We start from the raw sequence: 24,997 nt of genomic DNA, 5'->3' as shown, positions 1-24,997 counted from the left end.
ATAAAAGACACTACAACAATAACAATTAAGAGAGACGTCACACATGCCAGAAGTGTGGAAAGGGTTTTACGCATAAAGGTAACCTTAAGAAACATTTAAGAATACACACCGGAGAGAGGCCGTACAAATGCACTCAGTGTGAAAAGAGTTTTACTCAGAAAGGGAGCCTTGAGTTTCATTTAAGGATTCACACTGGAGAGAGACCTTACACCTGCCCTCAATGTGACAAGAGTTTCACACCTAAAGGACATCTTAAGTGTCACATAAGGACTCACACTGGTGGGACACCATTCACCTGCGCTCAGTGTGGAATGAGTTTTACACTGAAAGATCATCTTAAGATTCACATATCAATTCACAACGGAGAGAAACCTTTCGTTTGTCCTCATTGTGGAATGAGTTTTAGACAGAAAAGACAGCTTAAGAGTCACTTAGCAGTTCACACCAGTGTGAAACCTTTTATTTGCTTACATTGTGGAAAAGGTTATTTACGAAAAACACTCCTGGAAGAACACTTAAGAATTCATTCAGGAGAGAAACCTTTCACGTGTCCTCAATGTGGAAAGAGTTTCACAAAAGCCTCAAATCTCAAAGTTCAGCAGCGCACTCATTCTGAAGAGAAATCATTCAGCTGTGAGAAGTGTGGAAAAGTATTTGTTTCAGCATTGCTTCTGAAAAGAGAATTCATCCCCTTTATGTCATGTTCACTATGAGCCAAGTGACTACGACAAGATTGACACTACAGAATGTACCAAAGAAAGCATCAAATACATTATTTTCCATCTGTGCTCGGGTTCTTCTTCTGAACTGTCCAAGTGATCATCCTCTGGTCTGGTATATCATCCAGAGATCGCTGTCCTGTATTATTCCTAACAGCAAGTCACTTAATTCCTCAATTTTGTCTTTATTTGTTTGTCCTGGTCCACCACCAGTAGTAAATCGCTGTCTTCTGATCACTGTCTTTTATAAGTCAACTTAATGTTCTTTCACATTGTATACTCAGGGAAATATATTCATTATTAATGTTTTATATAACATTATAAATGTTACAAATATATGATTGTGACCCTGCCTGTGAAAGCCAACCTAGTCAAAAATAGTTTTGCACATAAAATCATCCGACATATTGTCAAGAACATTTATGAAAATCTAATCTTGATATCTTTAATATTGATCATGTGAAAGATTGAAATGATAGTGAATAGGTCAAATCAAACTTTGATGCTTGTTATCACCGGATTTTGTCGACAGGGCACATGTGGGAATTATGCAATAATAGTAATAAAGACATCTCACCTGGTTTTATTTGCATTAAATTAATTGCAAATTAAAATCCAAGTACTTTTTTATTCACTAGCAACATTGTGGTTTTTATTTTCAATAACTGGATGATTTGTCAAAATTTGTTTGATCTCAAATTGAGATTACCTGTTCTTTTTGTTTGAATTCTGAAGTGGCACACTTGTTCTGGTCGTGTCAATACACTCAGAGGTTTTGAAATTATGTTTGTGTCTTCATCAATTGTAAAATTTTGGCAGGATTCTCAATATGTATGAGAAACATAACTTATTTTTTCTAAGCAAATTCCACACAAATCCAAATCTCAAATGTTATTTTTCTGTATTTTTTTTTAAGATTTAGAAAATTATTTGTCTATAATCTCATTATCTGCTAATAAGAAAGCTATAAGGACTAGAATTTGCTTTGGGACTCACGTGATCATTTATGTAATAGCCCTCATTTTTCTCCTTTATTTCTTTTTTTTGTCTTATTTTTTATTGTTTTAAATTTTCTTACTTTTGCTATGCTGTATGTTTCTATTTTTCTGCCTTTGTGATTATTACCAATAAAAAATAAAAACCAGACCAGACCGTATATTTAGAAACAGCAGGTGTCGCTGTGGCGCTCCAGCAGTAAAGTCAAGAAGAAGATTCACTTCCGCTTCCGCTCTTATAAAACTGAAACACAAACCGCAACAACAGCATTGACGAACAGCGAGTAGAACAAGAAAATAAATCCACACAAGCATTGGTAAACATACTTTTACTCTTTATCATCATTTAAACAAATGTTACTGTTTCAATGCACGTCAGTTACATACATTTCTACTGTTTGTTTACGAGTTGATCCTGACTGAAACACTGTATACTCTGTGCTCAGATCAGATATAAAGCTCAAGACAAACATGAATGTATTTACTGTTGATCATATAGAGAAGGCGAGGAAATTAATTCAGTCTTTAGTTAACACCACATCAGATCATCCTCATCTTCTGCTTTATCATTTACATTTCACTCGTTTACACTTCAAATCTCTTTGTTTACTGTACTCGCTTTCTGATAAACATTTATTTTTAAAACTCTATGTTGTGCACAAAAATGTATTTTTACTCTCTATGTCATGTCTTATCGTTTATTTTGTGAACGATGTTCTAGAAAACTTCTAGTTGAAATCTCTTAACATGTCAGAAGAAAAAAAGCACAACTAGCAGTAATATCTATGAAAAGTAATCTTGGCACAGTTCACTGTATCTTTCATGGTTGACATGTTTTTGACTTTCTGTTTATAATGCAAAACAATGATTTTTATATTTACACTGTCACTAGTCAACATTTTGAAGTGGATCAAAACCTTTCATAAAAGTTGTCCTAAACCAAAATGTGTACCCATTCTTGTCATAGGACAACTTTAACTTTTTTCATCTACTTCAAATGTTGACTAGTATTAGTTACTAGGCTGAGTATTGGATTTAATCCATAGAATTTTCATCATTCTCACAAAAAACATATACAAGAATAAAAAAGAAGATAAATAAAACTCAAGCTCAATGAAAATAAACAGTCAGTGAGGAACAAATGATAATAAATAATAATGTATGTGTATTTATATATCTTATTAAAAGGTAGAAAAGTGATTTAGTCAAGAGCAGTAAGAGATTTTCTCTCAATTCTGCTTGATTAACATGAATGACAGACAGGAGTACAATTAGTTAACATCTCCTTTAAGACTAAAGGCTGGATCTAATATAGAGGGTATGCACGTGACGTCACCTTCGACGAAAGTGACTGTGGTTACGCCCACTGAGTGGCAAAAAACAGAGCGTCAGAATTTGTGTACAGTCAGTGTGAAATCAGCGAAAACGCGTTTAAATTGAAAAAAGCTGTTGTGCTATAGACTGTACTTACAAATTTAACAAGAATTTGGAGCTATCATTTTACAGACTGCTAAGAAACACCGAAAGGAGAAGTAAATGGATCGTTCATGTCAATGTCCACAGACCAAATTATACATGCATGTGTGCATATTTATACATAGTTATTATACACAGTTCACACACACATATATGATGTAAACAAAAACTTTCATTCTGCTATAGATTAATCGCGATTAATCGTTAATGCATCCCTAGTTTAAATGTGCTGTTTCGCATGCTTAAAGATCCACTTGCTTGCTCTCATGCTACCCACTGTGTATGCGCTAATCCTTCAGCTCACTCGGTCAACACCAAAGACTGCTGGATCGTATGTCAACGGTGCCCCAATATTAGTGCATTTCTATACCCTGGGTTAATGTTTTCATTTGCGGTGTCTACAGTCATGATTGGATAAAAAGCGGTCAAACAGACTGAATTAAAATAGCGTTCTGCCACTTTAAATAACTGCTTGCCTCACACTTTTGCATCAGTGACAGAACAGGTAGCAAAGTTAATCTCTCTTGGCTGTTTTTAGTCTCCTGGGATGTCATTATTACTCCCAATTCAGGTGTTTAGGGTTAGGTACACAGATGGTGATATGAGATACGTGTACTTCAGTTTCTGATTGGCTGTCTGTTGCGAAGCACCGAGTGATAACATTTAGGCTTTCACACCTGAAATTTTTAACCCTGGTTTATTCTAAAACCAGGGTTAACGGTATCCTGTGTTATTTTTTTCACGTTTCACACTGTTCAAACCTAACCAGGGGTTAAGAGATAACCCTGGGTATTCATTATTTGACGTTTCACACTGGGTCAGGAGTCTCCAACCCAGCTCCAACACACCTGTCTGTAATTATCAAGCAACCCTGAACACCTTGATTAGCTACTTCAGCTGTGTTTAATTAGGGTCATAACATTCTAACCCTGCTTCGTTTCACACTGCATGCGTGTGGCAGCGCAATGCGGGGTTAACACCACAAATGCGGAGCTCCGGAGCAGGGTTTCATAACCCTGGGTAAAACACCGCTTTCAAATTACAGGTTTGAAACGGTCCTTAACTCAGGGTTAAAAGCGGGGTTTAGAATAAACATAACCCAGGGTTAAGCGCAGTGTGAAAACCCTTATTCTTACCATGCTACATTTCACACTGCATGTGCTTGGCACCACAATGCAGGGTAAACCCCCACAAAAGTAACCCTGGGTTAATTTCAGGGATAACCCTGCTTCTAAATTACAAATGTGAAACAATCCTTAACCCAGGGTTAAAAGCAGGGTTTAGAGCAAAGATAACCCAGGGTTAGGTGCAGTGTGGAAAAACCCTTAAGTGTTTATTTATTATGACTCAACTTGTATACTTCAATGTTCTGATTTCTTTGTATGAATTTAATATCTGGCTTTATGGCTACATCTGGTGAAAATTTGTTGTCAATAGCCCACTTAGAAATCCCCTTACTGATAAAATGCTGATGTGTCAAATACTTATTTTCCTCGCTGTAAAGTGCTATGTAAAACTGAATTGAATGTTTTCAAATGCATTTCTGACAATGTAATGTTTATTTTAGATACGATGGATGTAGAAGAGCAACTTCAGGACCTTAATGAAGTAGTGGAGAAACAACAGGAGCCTCATGATGTCATCACTGAGGAAAAATTTCCTGAATGTTTACAAATATCAACTAAAATAAGAGAAACCAAACATTCAGTCGGTGCCCATCACCGTGGAAAGAGTTTCACAAGAAACGGACACCATAGGAATGACATGAGCATTAACAATAAGGAGAGACGTCACAAGTGTCAGCAGTGTGGAAAGAGTTATGCATTTAAGAGTAACCTTTGGACACACTTGAAATCTCACACTGGAGAGAGGCCGCACAAATGCACTCATTGTGAAAAGAGTTTTGTATGTGCAAGAAGACTTAAGGATCATCTAAGGATTCACACTGGAGAAAAGCCTTTCACTTGCCCTCAGTGTAAAATGAGTTTCACAATGAAACAACATCTTCAGAATCACATAAGGATTCACACTGGGGAGAAACCTTACACGTGTCCTCAGTGTGGAAAGAGTTTTGCACAAAAATCAACCCTTATGTCTCATTTAGGGACTCACACTGAAGAGAAACCTTACACCTGCCCCCAGTGTGGAAAGAGTTTCGCACTTAAAGATAATCTTAAGAGTCACATATTACTTCACATTGGTCTAAGACCTTACACTTGCCCTCAGTGTGGAAAGGGTTTTGCACGCAAAGAAAACCTAAGGATTCATGCAGTGCTTCACACTGGACAGAGACCTTACATCTGCCCTCAGTGTGGGAACAATTTTGCGCAAAAATCACACCTTAGGGCTCACCAAAGGATTCACACCGGAGAAAAGCCGTACACCTGCCATCTGTGTGGAAAGAGTTACAAACAGAACGATCGTCTTAAGTGTCACATGAGAAATCACACCGGTGAGAGACCTTACACCTGTCCTCAGTGTGGGAAAAGTTATATACTAAAAGATAATCTTAAGATTCACATATTAATTCACACTGGTCAGAGACCTCACATCTGTCCTCAGTGTGGAAAGAGTTTTGTACGTAAAGAAAACCTTAGGACTCACGAAAGGATTCACACTGGAGAAAAGCCTTTCATCTGTCCTCAGTGTGGAAAGGGTTTTGCACAAAAATCAAACTTTAGGACTCATGAAAAGATTCACAACGGAGAAAAACCATATCCATGTTCACATTGCGGAAAGAAGTTCTTGAGTTCATATGAATGGAAAAGACACGAGAGAGTCCATACTGGAGAAAAACCATACACGTGTTCATATTGCGGAAAGAGTTTTTCTGCTTTAAGTTACTGTAAGATACACGAAAGAAGTCATACTGGAGAGAAGCCACATCACTGTCCTCTATGTGGAAAGAGTTTCACTTCGACAAGTAGTGTAACAAGACATAAAAAATCATGTGGAAATCAGTCACAAACCCTCGATCATACGATTAATATCCCCTAACACCTGTGCACTTTCATTTACAGTAGCTGCGCCTCCATGTACGTATACTTTACCCAACCCAATAAACAAAACCCTTTATTCATCATCACCATATTCTGTTGATTACATGCTTGTTTTATTAGTGTATCAAATTTTGTTCGTTTATAATACCTCCCCCATATTGCCTTTTATATGAGGGACATTCCTTTCTAAAATCATTCATTGGGTCATCTCTGTCTTTACATCTCAGTATTTCAGGATACATTTTAGTTCTTTCAGAACTCTCATGAGGATGCTAAACTAGACATTTTCAGTGTACCTCTAAGTTTGTGCCAGGCCTAGGCCTTGTCTTTCAATTTTCCAAGGATCATTTGCATCAAACTGGTTTTCTTTCTCATCAATTCTTTCAGCCAAGATCAACTGAAGCCTCGTCAAAGTACATCAGGACACTTTATTTTAATGAGCAAGACATACAAGCACATAGTCTTATTCACTGATGCATCACGCATCAATATCCTCTTTTAACTAAGGTGCATTAATTAATAGTTAACTAACTGAGGGTTCGTTTTAGGCTTTGATCCGCTGAATTACAAATACTGCCATATGCTTTATTCTATTCTCTACTTAAACCTTTACCTTCTTCCAATGCTAAACTGTTTGTATGTGTGGGTGTTTGTATGTTTAGATTAGTATAGGGTGTTTTCCCGGACAGGGATTAGACTAAACCTAGAGTAAAATAAATGTAAGAGCTGTCCAAACTGAAAACAACTTGCACTGACATATATTAAAATACATCAGTGCCCTTTGTTTTGTCTTAAAATTCACACAAGTAATGGGTTTAGTAAGGCATGTTTGTTAAAACTAGTTATATTACCCAATTAAACTAAGGCCTAGTCCTGGTTTAAACTAATCCCTGTCTGGGAAACCACCTCTGTGTGTTTAGTTAGTCAATAAAGTCTATGATTATAATCTGGAGTCACTAATAATTAAAGGTATCGCTACCTGCTCTTAAAGCTGTTGGATCAATTTTAGGATATTCATCTCCTTAGCCAAGAGAGTTATATCCTAATATAGTTTATGGATCAAATATACGCTGACACTCGTCTAGCAAATGTTTAGTCGGACATCCAAGACATATATTTAATCCACATACTTACAGTATTGTTCAAAATAATAGCAGTACAATGTGACTAACCAGAATAATCAAGGTTTTTAGTATATTTTTTATTGCTACATGGCAAACAAGTTACCAGTAGGTTCAGTAGATTCTCAGAAAACAAACAAGACCCAGCATTCATGATATGCACACTCTTAAGGCTGTGCAATTGGGAAATTAGTTGAAAGGGGTGTGTTCAAAAAAATAGCAGTGTCTACCTTTGACTGTACAAACTCAAAACTATTTTGTACAAACATTTTTTTTTCTGGGATTTAGCAATCTTGTGAATCACCAAACTAATATTGTGTTGTATGACCACAGTTTTTTAAAACTGCTTGACATCTGTGTGGCATGGAGTCAACCAACTTGTGGCACCTCTCAGCTGTTATTCCACTCCATGATTCTTTAACAACATTCCACAATTCATTCACATTTCTTGGTTTTGCTTCAGAAACAGCATTTTTGATATCACCCCACAAGTTCTCAATTGGATTAAGGTCTGGAGATTGGGCTGGCCACTCCATAACATTAATTTAGTTGGTTTGGAACCAAGACTTTGCCTGTTTACTAGTGTGTTTTGGGTCATTGTCTTGTTGGAACAACCATTTCAAGGGCATGTCCTCTTCAGCATAGGGCAACATGACCTCTTCAAGTATTTTAACATATGCAAACTGATCCATGATCCCTGGTATGCGATAAATAGGCCCAACACCATAGTAGGAGAAACATGCCCATATCATGTCTTCACTGTGTACTGTGGCTTGAATTCAGAGTTTGGGGGTCATCTCACAAACTGCCTGTGGCCCTTGGACCCAAAAAGAACAATTTTACTCTCATCAGTCCACAAAATGTTCCTCCATTTCTCTTTAGGCCAGTTGATGTGTTCTTTGGCAAATTGTAACCTCTTCTGCACATGCCTTTTTTTTAACAGAGGGACTTTGCGGGGGATTCTTGAAAATAGATTAGCTTCACACAGACGTCTTTTTAACTGTCACAGTACTTACATGTAACTCCAGACTGTCTTTGATCATCCTGGAGATGATCATTGGTTGAGCCTTTGCCATTCTGGTTTTTCTTCTATCCATTTTGATGGTTGCCTTCCGTTTTCTTCCACGTCTCTCTGGTTTTGCTCTCCATTTTAAGGCATTGGAGATCATTTTAGCTGAACAGCCTATAATTTTTTGCCCCTCTTTATAGGTTTTCCCCTCTCCAATCAACCTTTTAATCAAAGTACGCTGTTTTTCTGAACAATGTCTTGAACGACCCATTTTCCTCAGCTTTAATGCATGTTCAACAAGTGTTGGCTTCATCCTTAAATAGGGGCCACCTGATTCACACCTGTTTCTTCACAAAATTGATGACCTCAGTGATTGAATGCCACACTGCTATTTTTTTGAACACACCCCTTTCAACTAATTCAACTAATTGCCCAATTTCACAGCCTTAAGAGCGTGCATATCATGAATGCTGGGTCTCATTTGCTTTCTGAGAATCTACTGAACCTACTGGTAACTTGTTTGCCACGTAGCAATAAAAAATATACTAAAAACCCATTCTGGTTAGTCACATTGTACTGCTATTATTTTGAACAATACTGTTTAATTGATCACTGTCCATTGAAAGTACTTAACTTTTGAGCTAATGCTTTTTTCCCCCTAATTAGGATGGTGGAGAATGTTTTAGGGGATAATAGAATGAAAATCAAACTTTTCATGTTTAAGTGCAATAATTGTGTCCCCATTGCTTCTATCAACCTAGAAAATGTGAAAAAAAAGATTAACCCAGTAACTTTCTTTGGGTAAGCCATTTTCTGCAAGCTTGTGAAAAATTAGGTCTTTCAGATTTTGCCTGTTTTGTGAGGTAGGTAGCAAGGCGAATTACAATAATACCGCTCCCTAATCGGCACTATCCAACCACAGCACTGCCATTTAGTGCAGAGAGAAAGAAAAAATACTTGACAGCATAATTGAGTTTTAATTACAACAAACCACCATCAATGTGATCAGTGTTTGCATTTCTTCCGCTCATTTGCATTTTAAACGACACCCCCAAAAATGGCACACTCAGGCCTACAAAGTGTCAATTTTAATATGCTATAATAAATTATTTGTGGGGTATTTTGAGCTAAAACTTCACATACGCAATCTGGGGACACCAAGATTTATTTTACATCTTAAAAAAATCTCATAATATGACCCCTTTAAAATATGAATAATGAATGTAATTAATTATAAATTATCATAAGCCCCTCCTTTAAATTTGCCACATTTGAAATATATTTTCAAAATATATTTTAAAGCATTAAAAAACTTTGTTTATGTTTCGAAGCCGCACATAACCGTTTTTAAATTTTAAAATTAAATTTAAATATATTTTTAACTTCAAAAATATAAAATTTGCTTGTATTTATTTAGCATATACTTAAAATATTTTTTTGGCATTTTTTTGCCATATAGGATGTAAAATTAGAAATGTATTTGCGCCCTTGAAATACATTTTAAAATATATGAAAGTTAAAACTGAATATATTCCCAAATTCTAAAATGTATACAATTAAGCAATTACTTTCTACAAAATATATTTAGCATATATTTAAAACGTAGCTGTATGCGTATACAATCCGGGGGGACACCAAAGATTTCTTTTAATTTTACATCTTAAAAAAGTATTGTAAAATGTCCCCTTCAATTATTGCAGTAATAGAATAATTAAATTATTAAATAGATTTTTTATTAAATATATTGTTTAATTCTTCCTCATTATATGAAAATGTGTTTATCAGCATAAATATGATAGATTAAAGAGTAACTAAACCCTAAACCAACTTTTTTTAGTTAATGATCTGTAAGAATGAAGCTTTATTAGTGCTGTTCATTGATTTTAGTAAGTTTTTTGACATTTGGATATAAAGTGTTTCAATACAATATATGGTGTAAAAACGTCTGAGTGCTGCACACTTCAGGTTGAACGGTGGCTACTGCAGTTGAATTTTCCTATTGGATGTTTGGTCCAAAAAGTAACTCGTGAGGTAAGCAGGTTCAAGCTCACCACGCCCTTGTTACGATCTCACCACACACTTGCCCACTTTTCTTGCATTTTTCAAATATTGCAAGTGGTTGGAGTCAGGCTCTGAACAGGGGTTTAGTTACGCTTTAAAACACAACATTGGATGTACTAATAGACTTGCAATGGTGCTCACTTTAGAATTAAGTTAGAGAAACGTTACCCCAACGTTAGTTTATTTCCAGTGTTTGTTTTTGATAGCCAGGCAAAATGTCTTAATAAAACGTTATTTTTAGGTTAGTTTAACGTTCCCCTAACGTTAGAATAACGTTCTCCTAAGTTACGTTAGACGAGCAATAAAAATTTAAATCAGACAAGACCGCAATATTACGAAACCGTAGGTGACGCTGTGGCGCTCCAGCAGTAAAGTCAAGAAGAAGATTCACTTCCGCTTCCGCTATTTTAAACTGAAACACAACAGCAGCATTGACGAACAGCGAGCACAGCAGGAAAATAAATCCACACGTGCATTGGTAATTATACTTTACTTCTTAATCATCATTTAAACACATGTTAATGTTTTAATGCACGTTCACATGATGCGCGGGCGTGTCCCTGTGTATTTTAAATGACAACATTATCGTTTTATTTTTGTACTGTATGTGTGATCCTGACTGATCAGTTAATAATTTACATTTCACTCGTTTACATTTCAAATCTTGTTTATTGCACTTGCTTTCTGATGAACACTTATTTTTAAATCTCTTTATATTGTGCACAAAAATGTATTTGTACTGTCTTTACCCCAAGTCTACACCATTTAATCATTTATTTTGTGAATGGTGTTCTAGTTAAATCTCTAGTGTGAAAATGTAAAACAAGAAGAAACTCTTAATAAGCACAACTAGCAGTGATATCTATGAAAAGTAATCTTAGCACAGTTGACCTCGTCTTTCATGGGTAGGCCAACATTGTTTTTTACTTTCTGTTAATAATTCAAAACAATGGTTTTTATATTTATTTACTAGATCCTTAACTAATAGTTTTTCTCTAGTCGACTAGTTGTCATTTAATTTTGGAGTGAACAACCCATTCAAATCGGCTTAAACTTTTAAAATTACTTTAATCTTAATTGATCAACACAAATACAAAGCGCCATAATGCAACTGATTGCTTAGCAACATTAAAATTGCTTTAAATAAAAAAACTGTTTTTTATCTTTGTGTATTTACTGTGTCACACTGTGGATGAGGGAGCTGCAGCCAATATAACCCCGCTGGCTTTATTGTTAACTGACTGAATGCTTGACTTTCACCTGGGAATTTAGATATGGACGTTTTTCATCAACAATATCTGCGTGAAACATAAACATGATGATCATCTGCTGCTGACTCGACTGTTTCCTCTAGGTTAATATGGAGAGTCTGCTTTAGCTTTTCATTCACTTTGCATGAGCTAAACGTTTTCATTCTGTACTTTTTTTACTTGCATATATTTCTACATATTGTTGAGCAAGGAACACATAAGATATAGCACTGTGTAGCAAATGAAATGTTTTGGTCGATCGGATCACAAGTGAACAAGAGAGATACATAAATAAACTGAATTGAATTGAATAAAGTGGTATGTAAAAACAGAATTGAATTTGTTTTCAAATACATTTCTGACAATGTAATGTTTATTTTAGATATGATGGAAGTAAAAGAGGAACCTCAGGACCTGAATGAAGTGGAGGAGAGACAACAGGAACCTCATGATGTCATCACTAAAGAGGAATATCCTGATTGTTTACAAATATCAACTAAAATAAGAGGAACCAAACATTCAGTCAGTTTCCATCAGCGTGGAAAGAGTTTCACAAGAAACGGACCCTATAGGGAAGAAATGAGCATTGACGATAAGGAGAGACGTCACAAGTGCCAGCAGTGTGGAAAGAGTTATGCATTAAGGTGTTCCCTTGTGGCACACTTGAAAACTCACACTGGAGAGAGGCCGTACAAATGCACTCCTTGTGAAAAGAGTTTCATAATGAAACAACATCTTCAGTGTCACATAAGAATTCACACTGGAGAGAGACCGTACAAATGCACTCATTGTGAAAAGAGTTTCATAAAAAAACATCACCTTAAGTGTCACATAAGAACTCACACTGGAGAGAGGCCGTACAAATGCACTCATTGTGAAAGGAGTTTTGTAAATGCAGGAACACTACGTGGTCATCTAAGGATTCACAACGGAGAGAAACCTTTCAACTGCACTCACTGTGGGAAGAGTTTTTCACTAAAAGCAAGCCTTGGGTTTCACGAAAAAATTCACGCCAAAGAAAAGCCGTACACGTGCCCTCAGTGTATGATGAGTTTTACAATGAAAGAACATCTTAAGAGGCACATAAGAATTCACACTGGTGAGAGACCTTACACGTGTCTTCAGTGTGGAAAGAGTTTTGCACGTAAACAAACCCTTGGGACCCACAAAAGGATTCACACCGGAGAAAAGCCGTACACCTGCCCTCAGTGTGGAAACAGTTTTGCACAGATATCAACCCTTAGGAATCATGAAAGGATTCACACCAGAGAATAAACATGCTTGTTTTCACATTGAATGGAAAAGACACGAGAGTCCATACAGAAGAAAACCATACACATATTCATACTGGGCAAAGAGTTTTCCTGATTTAAGTTACTGAAAGATACATGAAAGAGCTCATACTGGTGAGAAGCTACATCATTGTGCTTTATAAAGCAATGTAACAAGACATTAAAAAACATGTTCTGGAAAGCAGTCACAACCTCCTCAGGTTCATAACTTGATGGGTCATGATGGTGATGGTCGACAACACATTTTTGAGATGATAACAGAATAAATGTATATGTATCTGATGTGGCCTTTAAAAATGTGCGTCACGGAGAATAATCACACTTCCGGGATTCTGCATAATGAGGATTAACTCTCTGCTGGCGCAGAAAATATCAAACCTGTAGAACCGTGTTCATGTAAGCCAGTGGTCACCAACATGTCAATCGACCCGTCGATCTTTAACACTTTCCCTGTAGATCCTGCAAGTTAAAGAAAAAATGTACCAGTGGATGTCGCAATCGTGCAGTGTTCTGGCCACAGTTTTATTTTTGAGAAATCTTTATGAGATGCTAAGTTGAAATTTTGACTTACTTTTATAAGATAATGAGAAACTATCTTAAAAATATGATTTATTATGATAAAGTTTGACATTGTTAAGACATACTGACTGTTTGTAAAGAAAGTTAAGAACTTCAATGTTTTCCCCTTATTTTGCAACACGGAAAGTGAAAGTTTTAAATATCATGAGTTTTCTTAACAATTGAAAATTGTATTCATGCATTTGATGTGTTTTATTAAACACCTCAAGTTAGAGGTTCAGTCTGGACCCTTTTATAGGTAGATCTTTCCTCACAATATGTGTGATCGACTTCATGCTGTACTACGTAAACTGACTGTGCATAATTTATGACATCACATTAACGTGACACCACATGTATTCTCTTTGGCAAATGTTTGGTTGGTGAAGTTTTCTTTTGCCAGTGACATAAACTATTACATATTCTTCATCAATTTCATAATGCTCCTTCATTTGTTATAGTTGTTATGAAGTTTCAGTTTAATCATAACGTGGGAGAGAAGCTCATTCCAGGTAATATTTACCATAGTGGAATAAATAAATGAACGCAAAGAAATGAAACAATAAACAGCTCTGCAGCCTATCAATATTTTTAATATGAAGACATGATTAAAATAACATGTATATTAAATTAATAATGTATTACTTATCAGTAATTCAGTGTTTTTTAAGGATTCAAATGTTACTGATTGGAATACACCGAAATCATCACATCCTGTCGGCATATCACATACGGTGTAGTTGTACAAGTTTTTAAAGCATCCGAAAAATCCGCATCTGCAGATGGACTGCATCTCACGCAGCCCCTTTCTGACTCTCCATAAGAAATGAATGACTTCTGGTTTATCGGCCATCGTTTGTCATGTCCAGTGGAAAGGGGGCTTTAGACCCGACTAGACCCGAAAGACTACTTTTAGAAAATAGAACAAACTAAATTAAAGTTGTATAGTCAACTAATAGAAAGAGTTATATAATTTAGGTATCTCTCTCCAGATCCTTCAGGGTTAGGGTGCCGATGACGTATGCAATCGAGCAATGCGACTTCCGGAAAACGCACCCGAAAACATGTTCAGGACGTGTCCGGCGGAACTGGCACGAATGGCCACCCTATTCAGGGTGCTGTGGAGGGGCATGCTGTCCACAACTCATCAGATGGTCATTGGAGTCCCACAGGGATCAGTGCTTAGTCCACTCCTTTTCTCCATCTAAATGACACTCTTCATACAGGCACATGGCTTTTCCTATCACTGCTATGCTAACACACAAACAGCCAGATCTTTTTCCTCATTCCAGCTAGATGATCCCACCATAGCATGCATTACAGCCAGCTTAGAAGACATCTCGGCTTGGATAAAGAAACACCACCTACAGTTGAACTTGGCCAAGATGAAGTGGCTTATATTTCTGGCACAACCCAATACAGCACAACCTGTCATGAACCTGTATGTCTTTTGGCAGCCCTTATTGTTGTCTTGTTTTGTGTGAAGAGTCACGTGGTCTTAAGTCTTGACCCCACCCCCTTGTTTCTTTGTTTATTATTCGGACAGAATTTTGTAAATTTTTCATATAAAAAATTTCAATTTCAAGTATATTCAATTGTGAATAATCAATGAATAATCATCATGATTATGTAAATGTACAGTAATATGGATGAAGGCAGTCAGAGGCAGTGGATCCACATGCAGTAACACTTAATTAAATAAATACATAACAAGGCAGGTAAAACAGAAACAAGATGATCCAAAGATGTGGAAACAAAACAAAAACAGAAACTAAACCATTAGGGAGATGTAATGCAACACATATTGAACTACGGATAAGAAAAAGAGTCAAAAGTGCCCAGCAGAAAAGATGAAAGATGAGAAGAAATGTGCAAAAGATATAACAGATTATGCTATGGAGCTCACTCATAACTATAGTAGGTTGCTTGGAGTAGCCTATAATTTTTATAGAGATGGAACGTAACCAGGTCAAGTCTGTGAAAATCCTAAATATACTAGTCAACATTTGAAGTGGATCAAAACAGTTTATCAAAGTTGTCCTAAGACAAGTATGGGTATTAGGGATTGGTTTTATGTAAACTTTTTTGAATGGTTTTGATCCACTTCGAATGTTGACTAGTGTAAATCAAAACAGAAAAACTAACTGGTTGCAAAAAAATGTATAATAGTTAATAAATTCATATTCAGGAATTGAATAGGTTATTTTAGTGCCAAGTTTTAATATAAAGTTATATAGTTACTTTAAATACTATTAAAATTTAACAAAGACATAATAATAATTTAATGATATAAATATAAACAGTGCTTTCTATGGTAAATAATAGAAAAACTGTATATTTACATAAATATGTTAAAATAGCTCCTCGGCCCTCCGACGAGATGTCAATCTCAGAAATGGAGGAGCTGGAGACAATCAAAGAACAGACAGATTCATAACCTCACATATACAGTAGGTGGCGCTAATACGCAATGAGTTATCGACCATAAAACCAGTCGAAGAAGAAAGAAGACGACTTCCGCTTTTACTCTGAAACTGACGACCAGCAGCGAGTTTACATCCATAATACGGGTAACTATACTTTAAGTCTTTATCATCATTTAAATAAGTGTTAATGTTTCAATAGACGCAGGGGGGGGGCACGTGCGCGCGAGTATTTTAAGAGACTACGTTATCATGATAATATCACTGTTGCGAGTTGCACTTACGAAAATTAACCATGGTTTTACTACAGTTAAAAAACATGGTAACCACAAAATAACCATGCTTTTGACAATCACGGTTTTTCAAACCATAGTTAAATCATGGATAGTGTAGTAAAAACATGGTTTTGCTGATAGTAATAAAAACACCAAAAAAACATGGTTACTACACTTTTACCACAATAAAACCATGGGAAATTTTTGTAAGGGTGATCCTGACTAAAACACTGCATACTGTCTACAGATCATATTAGATGAAAAGCTCCAGACAAACATGAATGTATTTACTGTTGTTAAAGAGAAGAAGAGGAAATTAATGTAGTCTTTATCATCATTTAATCAAGTCTCAATGTTTCAATGCACTTTCACATGAGGAGTATTTTAAATGAGAACATTGTCATAATGATGTCACTCCCTTACGAAAATTAACCATGTTTTTACTACAGTTAAAACCAAAAAAACATGGTGATTGTAGTAAAACCATTGTTTTGCTGATAGTAATCAATACACCAATACACATGGTTTTTCGTAAGGGCTGTTATATTTGTGTACTGCATGTGTGATCCTGGCTGAAACACTGCTGTCTGATCAGATCATATTAGATATAAAGCACACAAAGACAAACATGAATGTCTTTATGTTGTGCGCTCGATAAATTAATTGTTTATTTTAAAACAAGAATGTGTACAACAAAGATTATCCTTTTTCATCTGCTTTCTCATTTCACTTCAAATCACTTTGTTTTTGGTACTCGCCCAACTGCTTTTTTGACACTTTGCTTAGTTTAGCATGAGGAAACATCTCTATAGCGGTGTTAATAAGTCAGAATGCATGAAATACCAATAAACCACCCCTTTAAAGTTGCTTTGTCACAAGTCAAGGCTCTGAAAAGTGCTGTATAAAGTGCTATGTAAAAACTTGTTTTTTTAAAATACATTTCTGACAATGTAATGTTTATTTTAGATATGATGGAGGTAAAAGAGGAAACTGAGGAACTGAATGAAGTAGAGGAGAGACAAGAAGAACCTCATGATGTCATCACTGAGGAAAAATCTTCTGATTGTGTACAAATATCAACTAAAATAAGAGAAACGAAACGTTCAGTCGGTTCCCATCACCGTGGAAAGAGTTTTACAGAAAAAGGACACCACAGGGATGACATGAGCATTAACAATAAAGAGAGACGTCACAAGTGCCAGCAGTGTGGAAAGAGATTTCTGTTTAAGAGTAACCTTTATACACACTTGAGAACTCACACTGGAGAGAAGCCGTACAAATGCACACAGTGTGAAAAGAGTTTTTTATCTGCAGGAAGACTTAAGGATCATATAATAATTCACACTGGAGAGAAACCTTACACCTGCTCTCAGTGTGGAAAGAGTTTTGCACTAAAAGCAAGCCTAAGGTCTCACGAAAGAACTCATACACCTGCCGAAGAAAAGCCGTACAGCTGTCCTCAGTGTAAAATGAGTTTCATAACGAAACAACATCTGAAGTGTCACATAAGAATTCACACTGGTGAGAGACCTTTCATGTGTTCTCAGTGTGGAAAGAGTTTTGCACATAAACAAAGCCTTAAGGACCATGAAAGACTTCATACTGGAGAGAAACCTTTCATCTGCCCTCAGTGTGGAAAAAGTTTCGCACAAAAAGCAAACCTTTGGACTCACAAAGGTGTTCACTCCGGAGAAAAGCCGTACACCTGCCCTCAGTGTGGAAAGAGTTACAAACAGAAAGATCGTCTTAAGAGTCACATAAGAAATCACACGGGTGAGAGACCTTACACGTGTCCTCAATGTGGAAAGAGTTTCATAAGAGCAGCAAGTCTTAAAACTCACCAGCGCACTCATACTGATAAAAAAACTTACTTGTGTTCTGTTTGTGGAGAGATGTTTACACAGATTGAAAAGTTAAAAAACCACCAGAAAATGCATACTGATGAGAAATCTCATGTGTGCTCCGAGTGTGGAAAATCATTTTTGAGAATGACAGCTTTGAGAGAGCACCAAAGAATCCATACTGAAGGAAAACCATACACTTGTACACATTGCGGAAAGGAATTCACTCATTTATGTCATTGGAAAAATCACATCAGAATCCATACTGGAGAAAAACCATTCGCGTGTTCACATTGCGGAAAGAAGTTTACTCATTTAAGTAACTTGAAAGGTCACGAGAGAATCCATACTGGAGAGAAACCATACACATGTTCATATTGTGGAGAGAGTTTCACTCATTCATCTCAGTGGATAAGACATCAAACAATCCATACTGGAGAAAAACCATACACATGTTCACATTGCGGAAAGGGTTTCTTGAATTCATGCGAATGGAAAAGACACGAGAGAGTCCATACTGGAGAAAAACCATACACGTGTTCATATTGCGGAAAGAGTTTCCCTGATTTAAGTTACTGTAAGAGTCATGAGAGAGTTCATACTGGAGAGAATCCACATAAATGTCCACTATGTGGAAAGAGTTTCACCTTATCAAGTCACGTAACAAGACATAAACAAACATGTTGTGGAAAGCAGTCACAAACCACATCCTCAGATTCATAACTTAATGGGCCATGAAAGTCGACAACACATTTTTTGAGATGATAACTAGGGATGTCAATTTATGCAATTTCCCATATTCGATGATCATTTCAATTAACAATCAATCAATCCAATAATCGTAAACTGTAATAGTGCAATAAGTCTTTACTGCTGTGACATATGACGTGAAAGTGTGCGTAAAAACGTCAGCTTCCTCACACAAATAAAAAGATTTTATTTTGTCTAAATAACATGCTAGTGGGATTGTAAAATTAGTCAGTGTAGATGGTGTTTTGATAAAATCATCAATTTAAATTATCTTGTAATGAAACATAAATACTAATAGACCAGCATCCATGACTTGTTAAAATTAAGTGGTGCCACCAAAAAGGTGAATATGGGTTAAAAAATAATGTTTTGGGGAATATTGATATATAACACTAACCTGGCAAATCAAAGGCAATTTTCCATTTGGTGTCAGCAATTACAACTTATGAGTGGTGTCCACATCGGAAACAGAAATAACTAGCTGTACTTTCTGAGGGTTAGGGTTAATTATATTAATATTATTAGTTTATCAAAATTACTTGTGTGTAGCTACTGCACAGTGTTCATCCTACGTTAATTCCGTGAAAATATTCTGTAAACTGTTTAATGTGTTGTTATGATAATTAAATGCGTTTTCAAGATGAGAAGGACAGTAAGGACAAATAAGTTCTGCTGGCTCAAACTTATATGGAATGGGCATCTCTGTTTTTGTTCTTTCAAGTGGCAGTTCCTCAATTCCACAAGTAGTTAGTCATGGCAATCAAACTACTTTGTGTATATTCTGGGTGATGATCTGTACCCACGTTTGAAGTAATGTTCTCCTCAATATCATCAATGTCCTTTTTACGAAATGGCGTCGTTCCTGGAGCAGTCACCACATAGATATGCGTCTATGAACACAGCTGCTTCTAATTTTGGCAACTATGCACTGGTAATGGCATTTTACCAAGTTTTGTGTCAAATGTTGAAAGTGTCCTTCCAAATTTACACCAGTCGTCTTTCTCTCCAGAGTACACTGAGAAGTAGATGTATCTGTCCGAGAGACTGTGTTCCCCCAGAAACTTGGAAACAATCAGTCTTCTACTTCCGTTTGAGCACGTTGGAACAATAAAATACATTCTTCTGCTAGAGAAACGTCCTTTCCACAATCTCATTTATTGACTCATTGCCTAACACAGTTGCTGGAATATATGCAAGTGCATTCGTTGTCCTCTCAAGGTGAAGGCACTCCTTTCCACTTTGGGCAGCGAATTTCCTACATTCCTCCTCCACTTCATAGTCATACAGTGCTGGCAAACACTTCTGTACATGTGTGGGAAGTCTCACACCATGAGAATGTTTTGTTGTAATGTACAGTCCATTTTTTGGGTCAATACACAACATGGGTTCTTGTCCAGCATGCTGCTCCCATTCGTGTCTTTTTAAGTTTGAGATGGTGCTAAAGTGAATCCCACTTTCCTTGTTTATCCAGATCAACTTCTACAGTCTGCTTATGAGATTCACCTAAGAAACACATGTAAATATGCACTTTTTAATATCAGTACATGTAATAAACTACTTTTATCTCATTCCCCGCCAGCCATTTTTTGAAACATTTTATAAGACACCCCATCACCTCACTCTCATCTAGTTTCATTTCCCAGTTATAGAGAGTGGAGAACTCTGGATTCGGGCAAAAATTCAAGCTCGTAGCCCTCCCCTCGGACAGCAAGCCAAAAATGCTTTATCTCATTCCCTATTGATTACTTGTTAGTCCAAACCCATGAAACAGATGGTAAAATTTATATTTTACATATGTTGTTTTCTCTTACCTCTCCTCTGCAGACAAAAGAGTGACCTGGGAATGTCCAGTTTGTCCTACAGGGTGTAAGAAATCATTGCACCTATAATTTAAATGAGATGTATAGAAAGAAGTTATAAAGAAAAAGTATCATGTTGTTTATATTGCTGTGCTTTGTGTTGACAATTAACTATAGTACATTACCATAGTACTTTCATAACAGCAATAGTGTCATCTGTGTAATCTTTGGCAGGGTTAGAACTATTAGGGATATCACATGAAAATGGCCTTGTGGTCTGACTTAATGTAAGTATTTCTGATGCCATAACATTTTGTTCTGTTCCAAATAAATTCCACTACTGTTTACCAGTAAAACAGTTTAATGTTTGATCAATCTAAGAGACCATTAAGAAAAGGTTATAAGCTGTCATAAGCACCTTGAAACATTTGTCTGCATTATGCTTGCTCTCAATTTCACTGAATAGCAAAGGTTTGTTCTTCATTGTTTTATTTGCCAATTGTGCTTTTCCACACTATTGAGAACTTATAAACACTTTTCATGCTTTTTATATTTTTAGGTGGGTTGTAGTATTTTGCCTTTTTTCCATTTTTCTGTTTCTGCCATTTCTTCTTCTGACTAAGGTGCAGATCCATTTTGCTCTTGTCTCCTTTCTTTTTTGTACAGTAGTTGTGTTTGATCGAACTGCAAAAACGTGACACCACACATTCTACCTTAGATGAACTGCTGATCAAACACGTGTCTCTGTGTTTTCCCAGATGTATTAGCATAATGCCTGTCCTCATTGTGGCCAAGTATGGCTTTAGTATGTCAATTAGCCTTTGGCAGCAGTATTGGTTAACTTGAGCACACACTGTACAACTGTGTCTTGTTTGTTCTGTGTCTTGTTTTAATGTTTTTTCAAAGTTTTGCAAATTGTAGGTTGTGTATGATGGTCTTTGGTGTGGATTCTGTAAGCAATTCATCAAGTGATGTTTCTCCAAATTCAGCATCTACGTCAACATACTCATTGAAGTCCTAAATTTTAGTCTGCCCTGTCTTGAGACTGTCAAGTATGGACAAATCCCCCAAACACCCCAAAAACTGTACAGATGTCACTCAGCAAAATTGGATTGCAGCCAGTGTGATGGCATTCTGCAGTAGCACAAATGCATGCATTAACAAGGTCCTTTAAACACTTCACCGTTGCAATTTATGTGCATAGCATTTTCACCATATGCACAGCACATATATGCACAACAGTGAATGTACATGGATTTCCTACCATGCATACTTGGACATATTGCTGCAGGTACAAATGAATATTTGACTGACAGAAGGTTTGTTTGCTTGCATGAATGATTGGCCAGCTAAAATCTGATTAAACTTTTTGTGGTTAAAGAGTTTGTTCCCTGGAAAGGCAGGTCAACTAGTGTTGAATTGTTGATTGCTTTGGTCTGTAGACAGCACCTCTTTTACAGCAACTGTTGTTGCTGATGTGGTGGACTGAACAGGACAGCAAAGCCCATAATACATTACACTTTTACATCTGTGTTGTTTTGCTACGGTTCATGTCGCATCGAAAAAGAGTTTCATCTTCTTATGAAAGTCTTTTAATAGCTGTTTAACAGTGTACATGTGGGGTATAAATGAAGAAGCATGCCACAAACTGCAGGTACTGGTGCTTCAGTTGTGCAAATTGTTGAAGGTCCAAAGTTTCTTGTATTTTCAGATAGTCTGAAAGTGAATGAATTTCCATTCGATTTTCTAGTTTTTTTTTTTTTTTTTTTGCTTGACACTTTTTGTAAAACTGTTATACGGGGAACCTGATTTGAATATCCCAGAAAAGTTTTTCTTCATGTGCTGCAGCAAGTTTTTGGTGTGCACATGCATTGGCATCTGTTGGAGGTTTTATCTCTTCACATCATTTTTGTGGCTTCTTGAAGAAATTGTGCCAGAATGGTCTATCTGACCATTGGGATGAATCTGGCCCATTCAGCTGCTGTTGGCAGTACAACCTGAGAAACTTGGATAGTTCTTGGTTGAGAGGTTTTGTTTGGCCATTGAACTGAGGGTGATATACTGAGTTGAGTCTTACATTGACATTAGGGAGATTGAAGTCGTCGGACCATACCCGTGAGGTGAATTAAGGGCCAAGATGCGAAACTATATCCTAAGGTAATTCATAGTAGTGAAATACATGATGGAGGAGCTGTTCCACTATTTGTAGTGCTGAAGGGAGTTTTGGCAGAGGGATAAAGCGGCAGGCCTTCAAACAATCCACCACCGTCAGAATAGTCGTATTGCTCTGAGAAAGAGGTAAATCAGTGACGAAATCAATCGATATGTTTGACCATGGGCATGGAGGAACGGTCAGAAGATGTAGTTGACCTGTTGATAATTGATGAGAACTTAGATGTTGTGCATGTTTGGCAATAATTTACATATGGATAACAGCATACATCAGTGATTTTCACAATACAGTAATTTTCTGTTTGTGTGCTTTACTGTTGTTTTATGGTAAAATAACATATATTTTACAAAGCAATTACATTCACATTTCATGTGAAACCTATCAGAGGTCCTTGTATTTACATTAGCAGCATTTAATTGTTAATTTAAGCGTTTTATTTTACAGTATAGTACTGCTTTACCTGCTTTCCACAGAAGAGATGGAGATGATTTCTGTATGTCATTCATTTCTAGAAAAAAATGCCCACTCTTTAAAAAACAAACTGTCAAGGGATGTATTAAATCGCAATTATGAGGCTTTCTAAAGCCCGGGATACACTGCACGATTATTGGCTGTCCCAGAGGAAAGATTGCCATCGTGAAACTATCGTCGCGATTTCTGTGATCGTGGCTCTTCATCGGTGGTCCTATGTCGTACAGTGAGAGAGGTTCAAAGACGGCCGTTTTCCCGGTCTTGCGTCCAAAGATAGCCTATGATAGTTTTCTGACAGTGTCAGAAATTCGGCATGATCACCGCACAGTGTGTTTGCTGCTATGACCTGCGCGCCGGTATTTGTTTACCACGAGCGCATGCGGGTGACGTTGCGCAACGTGTGACGCTGCCGCCGAAGCTTCCGTGTCAGCATCATACAGTCTACATGCCTCTCGTACCCGAGTTTAAACGATACATGTCGCACAGTGTGATAAGGTAATGATCTTATAGGAGGACAAAAATCGTGCCGTGTATTCCGGGCTTTACACTCACCTAAAGGATTATTTGGAACACCTGTTCAATTGATCATTAATGCAATTATCTTATCAACCAATCACATGGCAGTTGCTTCAATGCATTTAGGGGTGTGGTCCTGGTCAAGACAATTTCCTGAACTCCAAACTGAATGTTAGAATGGGAAAGAAAGGTGATTTAAGCAATTTTGAGCGTGGCACACAACAAAATCACCAGTTTTAAATCTACACTGCTGGAGTTTATATGGGTAACACCAGACCTGGTGACATAAGATATGAAGAATATCTGTTCAATCTGCCTAAACAATGCAACTAAAGGACAGGATGTATTAAAAGTTTTTATGGATTTTGTTGCTGATAAAAACGGAACTGGACAAACTTATTTCTGTGTGCACTGACAGAGCTCCAAGTATGGGGAAACACAAAGGATTTGTTCTCAAAAACCATTAGCTTTTACCATTAAAACCACCACAAAATTCCGTTATTTTATTGGAAACCATTAGAATTTCTCAAAAGTCAAGGTGGAATAAAAAAAATGCAGTTTTCATCAGTCCACTGGAAAAAAATCAGTATGACAGTAAAATCTGACCTTTCATCGTTTTCTGCTAACTTTTTTTTAGTGTAATAGTAAACAAAACTGACGTGGTTTCTAGAGGTTTTGTAAAAAAATTAAGACAAAGTCTGTAAAATAAACTGTTAAAAGGATTTGATGATCACTCTAGTGAGTGTACGTTAATATGTGTTGTCAATATCAACATTCGTGTTGGATTTCAGATTTAATGTACCTTCATTTTTTAGTTGATAATCCCATATAGCGATAGCAAGAAGCTACTGGACCCCAAAATGGCGGAGTCACGAGGCTGCTGCTGCTGGTGCCTCTTGTGTTCTTCGCTCTCTTTGCTCCAGGTGGCGCTGTGACGCTTTGACGCTCCAGCAGTAAATACTCAGAAGAAGATTAACTTCGGCTCTTTTAAACTGAAACAGCAGCATAGATGAGCAGAAGAAAATAAGTCTATAACACGCATCGGTAACTAAACTTTCTCTCTTTATCATCATTTAAACAAGTGTCAGTGTTTTAATTGCCTTGAAGCGTGCGTGAGTATTTTAAATGACAACATTATCATGATGATGTCACTGTTACTGACTGAAATACTGTCTGCTCAGATCAGATATAAAGCTCAAGACAAACATGAATGTATTTACTGTTGATCACTCGATCTTATAGAGAAGAAGAGGAAATTAATTCAGTCTT

The 24,997-nt window shown here is 36.7% G+C and overlaps 2 protein-coding genes and 1 long non-coding RNA gene across 3 annotated transcripts; 2 read left to right on the top strand and 1 right to left on the bottom strand.

Annotated features, from left to right (window-relative positions):
* Positions 1-1,889: 1,889 nt before the first annotated feature.
* LOC141359639 (uncharacterized) lies at positions 1,890-13,909 on the top strand. The gene is made up of 3 exons (XM_073862396.1): positions 1,890-2,031; positions 4,758-6,179; positions 12,013-13,909. Exons 2-3 carry the CDS (start codon positions 4,763-4,765, stop codon positions 12,903-12,905), a joined length of 2,310 nt encoding a protein of 769 aa, XP_073718497.1. The 5' UTR covers positions 1,890-2,031; positions 4,758-4,762; the 3' UTR covers positions 12,906-13,909.
* A 1,831-nt stretch (positions 13,910-15,740) lies between these two features.
* On the top strand, positions 15,741-20,337 carry LOC141359355 (uncharacterized). The gene is made up of 2 exons (XM_073861667.1): positions 15,741-16,050; positions 17,145-20,337. Exon 2 carries the CDS (start codon positions 17,147-17,149, stop codon positions 18,740-18,742), a length of 1,596 nt encoding a protein of 531 aa, XP_073717768.1. The 5' UTR covers positions 15,741-16,050; positions 17,145-17,146; the 3' UTR covers positions 18,743-20,337.
* On the bottom strand, positions 20,134-24,737 carry LOC129453962 (uncharacterized). Its single transcript, XR_008647629.2, has 6 exons — positions 24,531-24,737; positions 23,765-23,893; positions 23,202-23,249; positions 20,987-22,938; positions 20,581-20,652; positions 20,134-20,272 (listed from the first exon to the last, which is right to left on the bottom strand). It is a non-coding gene; the product is annotated as an uncharacterized lncRNA (long non-coding RNA).
* Between the last annotated feature and the right edge of the window lie 260 nt (positions 24,738-24,997).

Source organism: Misgurnus anguillicaudatus, chromosome 23 (genome assembly GCF_027580225.2).
Source record: "Misgurnus anguillicaudatus chromosome 23, ASM2758022v2, whole genome shotgun sequence".
NCBI lineage: Eukaryota > Metazoa > Chordata > Actinopteri > Cypriniformes > Cobitidae > Misgurnus > Misgurnus anguillicaudatus.
This window is presented reverse-complemented; position numbering and strand designations above follow the sequence as displayed.

Excerpts from the sequence above, each read along its gene's own strand:
- LOC141359355 (XM_073861667.1), top strand. The coding sequence starts at position 17,147 with ATGATGGAGGTAAAAGAGGAAACTGAGGAACTGAATGAAGTAGAGGAG.
- LOC141359639 (XM_073862396.1), top strand. The coding sequence starts at position 4,763 with ATGGATGTAGAAGAGCAACTTCAGGACCTTAATGAAGTAGTGGAGAAA. Across the intron at positions 6,180-12,012 it reads CCTCGATCATACGATTAATA|ATATGATGGAAGTAAAAGAG; the intron begins TCCCCTAACACC and ends TGTTTATTTTAG.